Here is a 12,126-nt window from a genome sequence, read left to right as displayed (position 1 = left end):
TACACGGCACGAATTCAATTCTTTGCTGGCTGATTCTTTAACAAGCTAAAGCCTTCTCAGGCTTGGTGCCAGTTGGGCTATAACGTCTGCATCTTTTAATTATTCAAAATATATTTATTGAGGTAACAGCTTTCTGAGAGCAAAGCCTTCTTGATGTGATTCCTGACACAGCAAGTAGTAGGAATCTTGGATGGATACTTGCAAAACAGACTTTTCGCACAGTAGGTTTCTCACTCTTTGGCAAAGGTTTGCTAACAGTGATCTTGACTACAAGAGCTTGATAGCAATCTGCATTATGAGAATACGCTTACGCACATTAACTCTGAAAACTGTAGGCTAAGTTTTCTCTTTGCGCTCTTTTTTCTTTGCCTTTCATAATACTACTCCTATGACTGTGGCCAAACAACTGCTCACCTCACTACATCCAAGTGCACAGTGAAAATTAATGGGAAGCAGGAATTACAGTATGGCTGACTTTAGTAAGTTCCCTAAAGCCACTTAATCAAGAAAATGGAAAAGTAGACACTAACAAGAATGCTGAATGCCCTTAAATGAGCTAATCTGCACTGGTCCATTTCCTGGAACAATTCAGTTTCATTTGTTTACTGCAAGTGTAAACACCACTTGAGAGTGCTTAACCCAAACACTTCGATCTAGTGAACACTTTGATTCAACAACAGGGCCTATTAATCTCCTCAGCACCTTGGGGCTCTGCTCTGTTTATAGACTGCATTGGTAGAATACTTTATTTATTCTTTTTCCTCTCATGGTGGAAGACAAAAGATCCAGCAGGAAGAGAGATTAAACTGAAAACTAATATAAACGAACCCTATTCATCTCCTGGGCACTCTGATTTGTACAGAAAAGTGGTTTGGGGAGGATTTGCTTGTTCATGGAGCAACAGATATAGGGAGTTTGCAGAGTATCTTTAAAATTTAAATAGCAAGCCTTCTCTTGACAATCAATAAACTAAAACCTTTGAAAGGCTGTTGTTCCAGCTTAAACACGTAACAAAAAACAAAATTGAAAAAGAAATTTTTTTGTCATGTAGAAGAAGAATGTTGACATAGAAAACCTTCCATAACAAAAATTCAACACCACTTGCAACTTCCTTCAGGGATTACTGTCAGTCTCCGGACCAGGAAAGCCTAGAGAAGTTCCACAGTGACAGAAGACTTGCCAGGTCAATCTATTAAATAAACCTCTATTATATCGAACAGACAGCGTTAATCTTTCATTTAACTTAAGCTGCTGAGAACATACTCTGGGTTCCGCTCACTCGGTCTTCCAATTTAATTGCTGTTGGCTGAAAATGCTTCTCATTTAGGTGTCAATCTGCTCAAAGGTGCTGGCTATTCTGAATTAGCGCTGTCTTATCTTTTTCAAATTAAGCTATGTGAAAATAAGAAAGTGACTCTATGCTTTACTATAAGATTTCTTAACCTGTCAAGAACTTCAGTTTTGATTGTCAAAGAACTTCAGTTTGCAGGCACTTGTTTGACACCAGTGACATTCCTTAATAAAACAGGTGACTCACCAAGAGGAATTTCTTCTACACATTCAAAGTCTGCCTATTGTTCTTGTGGGTATCTACTGATTTGAAAGACTTTCTAACTTGAGATGGATGTCCTATTCCTTCCTGCATGTTGATACAGAACACTATTTTCTCAGCAGAACCTGATTCCACAGCTCTGGAATATATTTCAGATACCTTCCCTTTCCAAGATGCTATTGTGTAGCCTGGGCTATTGGAAGGTGTTGAAGTTCCTCTTGTCTCCCCACATATGTCTGTGTTCACAACAATTTGAGAATGTGAAATATTCAAGTTAAATGCTTCCACTAGTCTGTAGGAATCGAGCAGGACTCATTATTCAAATGCAATTTTAGGGATTTAACTTGGCCTGAAACGACCATTCTCTAAGGCCATATGGACCACCGTTCTACAAGTCCTATCCAGAGATGAGTCATGGTCATAACTAATAACCTTCAAGACAGTCTAAGTAGTATATACCTAGGTATATACTATTTGCATGTTTAAACCCTAATCCTGCAAAGGCTTATGCAATTACTTTTTTTTTAAATGATTTGAATAATTCTATGGCTTTAGTGGAAGTACACACAGATTTAATGTTAAATATGTGCATATTTGTGTGTGTGTATGTGTGTGTGGTGGTGACAGGGAGTTTATGTGGTCTTTACCTCATTATCAAGTGGCTCTGAGTTATTCTGTTGTAGCTCAAGGCCCACATATTCAAGAATACCAAAAAAGAGAACAGACTTTCACCTGAGCTGTGTTTAGCAGAATCCTGTTGATATTAATGCACTTGCTCAGACAGCCACCAACTAGTAGTAACTTTGGATTAACCCCAGAAATGTTGATACCCTGGCAAATAAAGTGAATGGATCCATAATGCTTTGAAGACAGATACAATCACAGAATCCCTAGATACACCTCAGCACTGGTTAACCATGTTGTGAAGTTATAACAAATGACACCAATGTAAATCCACAGCAAGCCACATGATCACTTGTTTGAAATGGCCATTACAAATTGCATTCCTATCCTTGCAGGTGTGAATTTTGAATATTTCATGACTGTTCCCCAGAAAACATATTTTATTAATCAAACTATAAAATTTTCCAAAATGCAATGTGTCTGGGGCCCTATAATTCAAAAATCATCCATGATGTTGGTGTACTGTGCCTAATTACAGTTTGAGAACTGCTGTATACTCAGTATATAGATGTCATTTTAACGATAAGGCGAACAAAGTGAATGGATTCAGCTGCTTTTCCTGCAATCCATCCATCCAATCTACTGCTATCCCCCCTAATTAAAATCAGCTGTTTATACCCCTTTACCGTGCCAATACCAATAGAAAAGAGCTTTAATCCATGTCAGGTACAGTGATATGCTGATCCTCAGTGAAACTAGTAATTAGTCTCCTGAAATTTTCACTCATTATTTTAAGCCCTCTTCAGCTGGTTTTCTTTAACAAATACCTTTATTATGTATTCACTCACTGTATGCATTTTAAAATGTGCAATCGATGCTACAGCTAATAGAAATGTATTCAAACCATAACAGACGGACAGAAAAATGAACACTAGCTAGGACACATTTTGGCAACTATAACACTGCAGAATGAAATCTGTGTATTAAAACAGTACAGAATCAAGAAAGACGTCTGTGCATCACTGGGAACTGAAAAGTAATAACCCCACCAATCTTCACCTATATAACAATAAAAGGGGACTGGGATACCTAATATACTGTACTGCTGCTGACAGTAAAAGAGATACAGTCAAAAGCAAATGAGGTCATGGCGGGCATATGCAAAAATCCCCAATATTTCCTATAAATGAAAAGGCATCTGGACCAAACAGCACAGAGAGAAAAAATGTAAAGAAAATTTTCTGTGAAAAATAAAAAGGAAAATTGGTTTACAAACATATATCAGACAAAGCTATGTCAAGAGTATAGTATCACATGCCAGTACAGATCAGATGCTGCTGAGACAAGAGAGGAGAGATACTGTGCCTCAAGTAGGAAATTAGTAGCTGCCAACTAAAGGTAAACCATACACTCATCCAATGAAAATAACTCACTATCAGTACATTCAGAGAATTTTAAAAAGAGAGAGAATTATGGAAACAGAGAAGCTGTGCACAAATTAAAATCAGTGATACAACCCAAACTCATTGCTGACACTGCAAACAGTCCTATTGGAATCTGTAGCAAATCTTAGTGTATATTTTAGAAATGTCTGCATCTGTCTCACTGTCCATTCATCCATCTGTGAATTCATTTGTTCAAGAACTCCTCCTAAATGGTAAGCACTAGGACCACCAAATTTAGTATGCAGCTTTCTCTTATCATAACTTAAAGCAAGATCAGGGTTTAGTTGTGCCAGGATAATGGGATGTGCCCGATCTGAGTGTTTCTCATTAAACAGAAAGTGGGAGGACTGACAGCAGGGACAGTTACACTCTGCAATGACTACAGGGGGGCAGTGATACCGAATAGTGACCACAGGGAGACAGCTGCTCCTATAAGCATAGCCAGCTGGGCCTAGGGCATCTGCACTGGCCACAGGTGAGTGGGTCCTCCAAAGTCTCAGCCCAAACCACTAAACCACTCTCCCCTTCCCAGTCCCAGCTGGGGAGTGGGGGTGTTGCTGCCTGGTGGACCTGCTGCCAAATCCCACCGGGAAGTAGCCACTGGCTGGGCAGCACAGCCCTGGCCAGCCCAGGAAGCAGCCACTGGCGGATGCCAACTAGCGCAGCCCCTACTGCTGCAGGCCCCTCCCCGCGGGAGCACTCCCAGCAGAGCAGTGCAGCACTTCAGGGCTCCCCTGATTGCCTCCACACCACCCAATCCCCTGACCTAAGCCTTCCTTCCAGAGGTGACTGGTGGCATGGAAGGGAGAGGGGGACACATGACTCCATCCAGCCTGGGGAAGAGCCAGGACAACGCCATTCTGCCCAGGCCCTGCCTCTCCCCATGCTCTGCTCAATCCCCTCCCTGCCCTTGTTTTGCCTACACCTCACCCTGTCTCTGCTCTGCTCTGCTTCTTCCCCAAGCTCAGGCAGCCTGGGGCCAGCACTGGCAGCAGGAGTCCATGCCATGCCCCTGCACTCCCCAGCAGTGGTGGGGAAGGTGCTACAAAGCAGCTTCAGCTCACATGGCACAGCTCTCCGGCCATGTCTCTCTAGGGAAGGGGCAGGACTGCTCCGGCACTCCTTGGAAGGAAGCAGCGGCAGCAGCATGTGAGCTGGATCTGCCTTTCTTGCTGAGCCTTCCCTGACACCGCTGCTGGTGAGCATTGGGGGCAAGGTACAGACTCCTGCTGTGGGCGCCAGCCCATGAGCCCCTCCCACCTTGGGTGTGCATATGACCACATGTACACTCCCCATGCTTCGGCCCTGCCCTCATCCTCTGCCCTGAGCCCCACCACACACCTTTCCACCACTGGCTCTGAGCCCTCTAACCCCTGCCCAGAACCCCTAGCCCTGACCCAAGTCCCCCAACACCTCCCAACCTCCTGTCCTCAAGCCACTCACCTCCTGCCTTCAGCAACTCCACATCTTCAAACCCCCTGGTCTGAGCTCTGCCTCATGAGCCCCTGGTCAACACTGGGTGAGTCTTCCAGTTCATAAATAAAAGGAGAGGACTGAAGCAATGGGAAAGCCATTCAGGAACTCAGAGTCCCCCTCTGCCCCACATAAACAAGTGATTATATATTGAGTAAACATGAAGGCAACATAGATAAAGCACGGAAAATGCCACGTACAATAAAGTACAGAAAACCCCTGAAGAGGAGACAATTCTCACTGACAAGAAGATACTCAGTTCATAGAATGTGCTTGGTTTTTTGTTTATTTGAGGACTTTTTTGCAGAGATATATCTTACTCAAGGACACAGATCTATGATGTGTGATGAGATTTACTCAGTGGTAGATTAAATCCCTTCAAATAAAAATTACTGGCACTATCTCACCTTGTGTAAGAATTTAGAGGGTCCTCTGGAGTCCTGAGGTATCATTCACACGACTTCTGCAGAATGCTCTCAGACATTTGTTGAGCCTCTTACATATTCTAGCTAGTGAGCTATTGTGTATTCTAGCTGATGATACCTTTAAGACACCAGCCTGAAATACTGCAAGGCTACGCCTGCAGCCCACTAAGAAACTTCAGCAGGTAAAGAAGGATGACTACCTAATTAGCAGTGCTGCTGGCAGGAATCATACTTTACCTGTGATTCAGAGTGCTCTATCAGTTCTGGAGCTTTAAGTCTGCGGATCTATGCCCTCCAGTTTTGAAAGTGAGTCTCAGGGCAATCCCAACCCCAGGTTCTCCATGTAGCAAAACAAGGTGCTATTCATTAGATCAGGGGTTAGCAACCCCTGGCACGGGTGCCAAGAGTAGCATGCAAGCCAATTTTTATTGGCACGTGAGGCAAGAGTTCAGCCCCACACCTCCTCCCTCCTGCAGCCAGGAGCTTGCATAAAGCCATGGTGCCTATGGATTAACAAAAGATCAGCTCATGCTACCAACCACCACCTAAATAGTAAAGCTCTGCATCTGCATTTATTTATTAGTGAAGCTGTTGTAAATAGGACTATCAGTGACTTTAAAAAGTATCACCGGCACTCAGACCACACCATGGAAGTCAAAAGGTCAAAGTTTGGCACCCAATCTCAGAAAGTTTGCTGTCCCCTGAATTATATGATCATATAGAATCATAATTTATCTTTAGATTTGCAATAGCTAACTTCCAGATAGTAGAAAGGCAGTGCTTTTTGATAAAAAGTTGTTAAAAGTAGGAGGCAGGAAAATTATTCTCCTTAAGGTAGTATAAGAAGCAATGAGCCTAAATTGCATCAAGGGAGGTTTATGTTGGACATTTGGGCCGCATCTACACGTGCACGCTACTTCGAAGTAGCGGCGCCAACTTCGAAATAGCGCCCGTCGCGGCTACACGTGTTGGGCGCTATTTCGAAGTTGAAATCGACGTTAGGCGGCGAGACGTCGAAGTCGCTAACCGCATGAGGGGATGGGAATAGCGCCATACTTCGAAGTTGAACGTCGAAGTAGGGCACGTGTAGACGATCCGCGTCCCGCAACATCGAAATAGCGGGGTCCGCCATGGCGGCCATCAGCTGAGGCGTTGAGAGACACTCTCTCTCCAGCACCTGCGGGGCTCTATGGTCACCGTGTGCAGCAGCCCTTAGCCCAGGGTTTCTGGCTGCTGCTGTGGAAGCTGGGGATCCATGCTGCATGCACAGGGTCTGCAACCAGTTGTCGGCTCTGTGGATCTTGTGTTGTTTTGTGCAACTGTGTCTGGGAGGGGCCCTTTAAGGGAGCGGCTTGCTGTTGAGTCCGCCCTGTGACCCTGTCTGCAGCTGTTCCTGGCACCCTTATTTCGATGTGTGCTACTTTGGCGTGTAGACGTTCCCTCGCAGCACCTATTTCGATGTGGTGCTGCCCAACGTCGAAGTTGAACGTCGACGTTGCCAGCCCTGGAGGACGTGTAGACGTTATTCATCGAAATAGAGTCTATTTCGATGTCTCTACATCGAAATAAGCTATTTCGATGTAGCGTGCATGTGTAGACGTAGCCTAGGAAAAGCTTCCTAACTGTCAGGGTGGTTATGCATGGGCATAAACTGCCTAGAGATGTTGTGGAATCTCCATCTTTGGAGATATTTAAGAGCAGGTTAGACAAATATCTGTCAGAGATGATCTGGATGGTGATTGGTCCTGCTGTTAGTGCAGGGGACTGGACTTGACCTCTTGAGGTCCCTTCCACTTCTTGTATTCTATGCTTCCACAGTTCATGAGGGGAAATCCATTTTGGGGGGTGCACTTCCACTTCTCAGGGTAGTAGAGAAAAAAAATATTCACTAAGATGACTGATTCCCAAAACGAGACAAAGAGGAGCAAAATAATTGCCTTTTGTGCGTCCCAGACCCTGGTCAGATTCCAGAGAAGCATTAGCTATGTCCCTAGAACACTGCAAAGCGCCATCAGATAGCAGTGTGGAAGAGGACACTGTGGGGAGGGACAGTTCAGAATGGCCAACTCTGCAACCTATGAAGTTAGGTATTCCTTTAGGCACTAACCTCAATTGCCAGCTTAGAGGAAGGGCATTAACATAGCCTAAGAGAAAAAGTAGGAGTTAACATATGAAACTGTGGCCTTGTCTACACTGGCCCCAAACTTCAAAATGGCCATTTACATGGCCATTTCGAAGTTTACTAATGAAGCACTGAAATACATATTCAGCACCTCATTAGCATGTGGGCGGCCGCGGCACTTCGAAATTGATGTGGCTCGCCGCCGAGGGGCTTGTCCCGATGGAGCTCCTTTTCAAAAGGACCCCGCCTACTTCGAAGTCCCCTTATTCCCATCTGCTCACAGGAATAAGGGGACTTCAAAGTAGGTGGGGTCCTTTTGAAAAGGAGCCCCGTTGGGACGAGCTGTGCGGCGGCAAGCCACGTCAATTTCGAAGTGCTGCGGCCACCCGCATGCTAATGAGGCGCTGAATATGTATTTCAGTGCTTCATTAGTAAACTTCAAAATGGCCATTTACATGGCCATTTCGAAGTTTGGGGCTAATGTAAACACGGCCACAGTTTCATATGTTAACTCCTACTTTTTCTCTTAGGCTATGTTAATGCCCTTCCTCTAAGCTGGCAATTGAGGTTAGTGCCTAAAGGATACCTAACTTCATGGCCATTTACATGGCCATTTCGAAGCTTGGGGCTAGTGTAGACATAGCCTTTATGTGCATTAAGGATGGGATTCTTGAAGGCAGAATGCATAGTTGCGATCCTTTGCCAATGTCTTTGGTAAGCCATTAAAATAATTATTAACATTACCATGGCATCTAGGGGATCCATTTGAGATTGTGACCCCTTTGTGCTAGGAGCTGTATAAATGCCTAGCAAGAGAGAATTCCTTTTTCAATACATAGGCAAAACTGGATGAGAGAAAAACTACTGAACTTCCAATTTTACTGATGAAGAACTGAAGCACAGAGAGTTTAAGTAACTTTCTTGAAGTCACACAGCAATTTACTAACAGAGCTTGGGTGGAGTCCAGATTTGCCAATTACTTTAATAACCAGACCATGCCTGTTTCTCTTCATAATCTTTCCAATGTGATGTCAATCTCTAGACCAACAGTTCTCAAACTTTAATCACCTAAGGACCCCATTTTGATTTAAAATAGCTATCAGAGAGCACCAAAACTCCCCACCCAGCCCTTACCTTTCTCCCTTCCCTGAGGTGTCATCCTTGCCCAGCACTTCTTCAAGACACTGCTCCCCACCCCGCACCCCAGCTCCTGGGCAATAGACACTTCAGAGTCAGTGCTTAAAGTAGAGGCAGCATGTGGAACCACTCCCCAGGGTAGCTCTGGCGATCCGTATTTGAGAAATACATATTTAGAGTTCCCAGTCTTGTGCTGGGACATACTTCCCTCTGGACATGCAAGTAGCACTAAAACTTTTGTCACTTGCTCTGATAAAAGCCACACCTGAAACACAGGTGGAATAGTTAAGAAACACAAGAAGTTGCGATGTATTGTGACACCACTTACTGTTCTCAGACACCTCTACTATGTAGTAGAGAACAGGGCTGTTTCCATCAAAGGGACGCACCCAGGAAAGAATCACGCTGTGGCTGTATGAGGAATTCAAGGTGGCTAGAAGATTCTGAGGAGAATGAGGCAGCTCACTATTTAAACAAAACAAAACAAAACAAAAAAAAAAGATAAATCCCACAAAAAAAATCAGACTGCACTTTACTTTGCCTGACGTTTGTAGGTTATACATTCATACAACATGAGACTTTTATATGTACTAGTAGCCATTCGATGGATGGATAAATAAATGAACAAAATAAATGGCTGATTTATTCACAGTTTTGTCTTGTTTCTAAAATGTAAATTATGCTGAGTTTCCTGAGGTCAACAATGCAGTAGCTAATGAAACTGTGATTTACTGTAGAAAACACGCTCAGTGTGGTTAATACATTTTAATTTTTTTTCTTTGAAATCCCCAGTGCTATCCTAGTAATGGCATAGAAGTAAAACATACAGAAGTAAAACACCCAGAAGACATTATTTAACATGGAATTTTTCATACTCAAGCAAGCAGAAGATATTGACACCATCCAAACAGAGTTAGCAATCAGAATTACCATATGCATTTTTAGGCTATAAAAGAGCTTGATTATTGGTGGATAAAGGCTTTTAAGCATCATTGGTAGAATCCTTCCCTCATATAACAGGGATTTTTGAAAGCAGTCATGTGGAAAATTCCCACAGAAACTCCATGGAAACGTGAAATGAAATGTTAAAAAATAAATAAAAACCCTCAATTTAAAAGTGTGATTCCTAAAAATAATTGGAAAAATACTTCATTTCAGTTCATTGCCTGAAAGGGATGGAAGCTGTACACTGAGGTGCAGAGATCAAATTCTGTGGCACTCATCCTGTGCTCTTCTATAACTCATACAAAATAGGGATACCATTACATTTTATACATCTGGCTTCTATTCTTTGCCACCTCCATCCCTGGGAGCCAACACCTCCCAGTAAAGGAAGACAAAAGGAGGATTGCAGGATTTTTCTAACTTCTCCTCCTGCTGACTCTAGAGCAAACCCCTGAGATACACACAACTCGGGTTAACGGAACTGGTCTGCTGCCACTGACAGGAGAGGTTTCCCTGCTCCTGTCAGGGGTGGCAGCCCACAGTCAGGCTCTCATCTGCTGCCCCTGACAAGGGCAGGGATACTGACTAGGGCACCAGCACTGGTCAGTCTCCTGGCTCTGCAAGTGGCGGGGAGCCAAGAGCCAGGCTGCTGCCTGGTTCCCGCTTCCCCGCCACTCATTGGAGCCAGGAAGCTGACCAGGGCTGGTGCCTTCATCAGTTTCCTGGCTCCCCCAAGTTGTGTGGGAAATTTGGCTTATGCGGGAGTTGTAAGAACACAACCTCAACGTAAATCGGGGATCTACTGTACATTCTTCCTTAACATCCACTACTGCTGATCCATGCTGATCATAGCAAAAAGCCATATTTGTAAATGACATATTTGAAGTAGCAAATATATTCATTTATTTCCTCGATTAATTCCTAGATTTTTACAGCTCTCAATAAAACACAGAAAACTCCTTCACGTATAAATATACAAATGATTCCTATGCAGACTCTGTCTTTAAATCAGAGCAGTACAAACCAGGCTTTGAATTTCACATTTCTTGTGGGAGGAAGAAGGTGGGATGTTTATTTTTGATTTAAATAATAAACCACATTAAATATCCCATTTTGTATTTCATCCTAACCCCAGATCAACCTGTGCTCCCTGGCTCAGAAAACACATGTGTGATTAGATTAACAAAGGAACCTACTGAAGGGAGGAGAGGGAAATGGCTGGCTGCATAGCTGCTCATTGATGTCACAGTCTTCCTTCATCTATCCCAAGGTCCTGTGGGGAATAGGTCCCAGATGTGCTGCAGCCCAAGCCTCTTCCAGAAGAAGACAGTAGCACCTGGCATAGTGTCTGAGGAGTACCTATTTGGGGGCAGCAGGGCTTTGCAGCAATCTCCAGCACAAATAAGAGTATTATTAAGTACTTCACAAATAAGTGTCTGAATGTCGTAAAGATGTTGTGAGCGTTTACATTAGCCAGTTAATCCTGTTTTCTTGCAAATGTAAGGTATATTTGAGCCTATGAGAAGCTGTACTATTGAGGAAGAGCTTGCAGAAAAGCTTTTTACTTTACAGTAAGACTCTGATTCTCAGAAACTGCTGCGCAAACAGCTGTGTGGCCCCCAGCTGACAGAAGATGGGGGTTGCGTGGCTGCCCCCCTCCCACTTCCCCCAGCTGCCTGCTTCCCCAATCCTGTCTATTTATGTAAAATTCGATTTACGGGGAGGTTGCCCAGCATGCAACCTCCACGTAAATCAAGGAATTACTGTATATGAAGATCTTACATAAGGAATATCATGAGTTCAGACTACGCTCCTTTCATGCCAAGGAGTCAGGTGTGGTAACTTTTCTGTATAATTTCCACAGGAAAACTTTCTTTGGTGCTATAGTTTTGTTTTTGCCTCATGCTGTCATGTGCGAGGTTAATGAGACAGCCACTGAGGTTAACTGATGAGACTCTGATAAAGCCATTTAGGGCTGCAGAGTCCAATATACTAGCCCCTACTACTTGTGGCATTTGGCCAGTTGAGTGTGGTTATCTGACTTGAACAATAAATACATTTTAGAATAATGTGGCTAGTTCACTATAGCGAAGTGGTTGGACTCCACAGATTTAAGGCCTATGCAAAGAAGAATGAATGTGCAATCATAGTGATAGGCTAGAAAATCATGTTAGAGAGGACCAGATGATATACGTTAAAAACAAATACAATAATATTCTGAGTCAGCTCAAAACTGCCAGAGGGCAACTGAAAAATGTACCAAGCAAACACACAATGTGTCTTATAAAATTAGCTAGAAGGAAAGTACTTGCTAAGGGAACTAAACCAGACATGTTTTTGGACAGATTTCTAAGGAGAATGGCCCAGGAGCAGGTAATTTGAGAGACTGACTGAAAAGGAGCT

General features: G+C 43.5%; 1 protein-coding gene across 4 annotated transcripts in view; it reads right to left on the bottom strand.

The window, feature by feature from the left end:
• The window catches only part of SDK1 (sidekick cell adhesion molecule 1), a 727,049-nt gene that overhangs the window by 194,930 nt on the left and 519,993 nt on the right, over positions 1-12,126 (bottom strand). For all 4 annotated transcript variants that reach the window (XM_075010599.1, XM_075010598.1, XM_075010600.1 and 1 more), the window contains one exon: positions 9,107-9,243. In XM_075010599.1, coding sequence (XP_074866700.1) covers positions 9,107-9,243 — 137 coding nt within the window. The remainder of the gene's footprint in view (positions 1-9,106; positions 9,244-12,126) is intronic.

Source organism: Carettochelys insculpta, chromosome 16 (genome assembly GCF_033958435.1).
Source record: "Carettochelys insculpta isolate YL-2023 chromosome 16, ASM3395843v1, whole genome shotgun sequence".
In the NCBI taxonomy this organism is placed as follows: Eukaryota; Metazoa; Chordata; order Testudines; family Carettochelyidae; genus Carettochelys; species Carettochelys insculpta.
The sequence above is the reverse complement of the archived record's forward strand: the minus strand, read 5'-3'. Positions and strand labels throughout refer to the sequence as shown.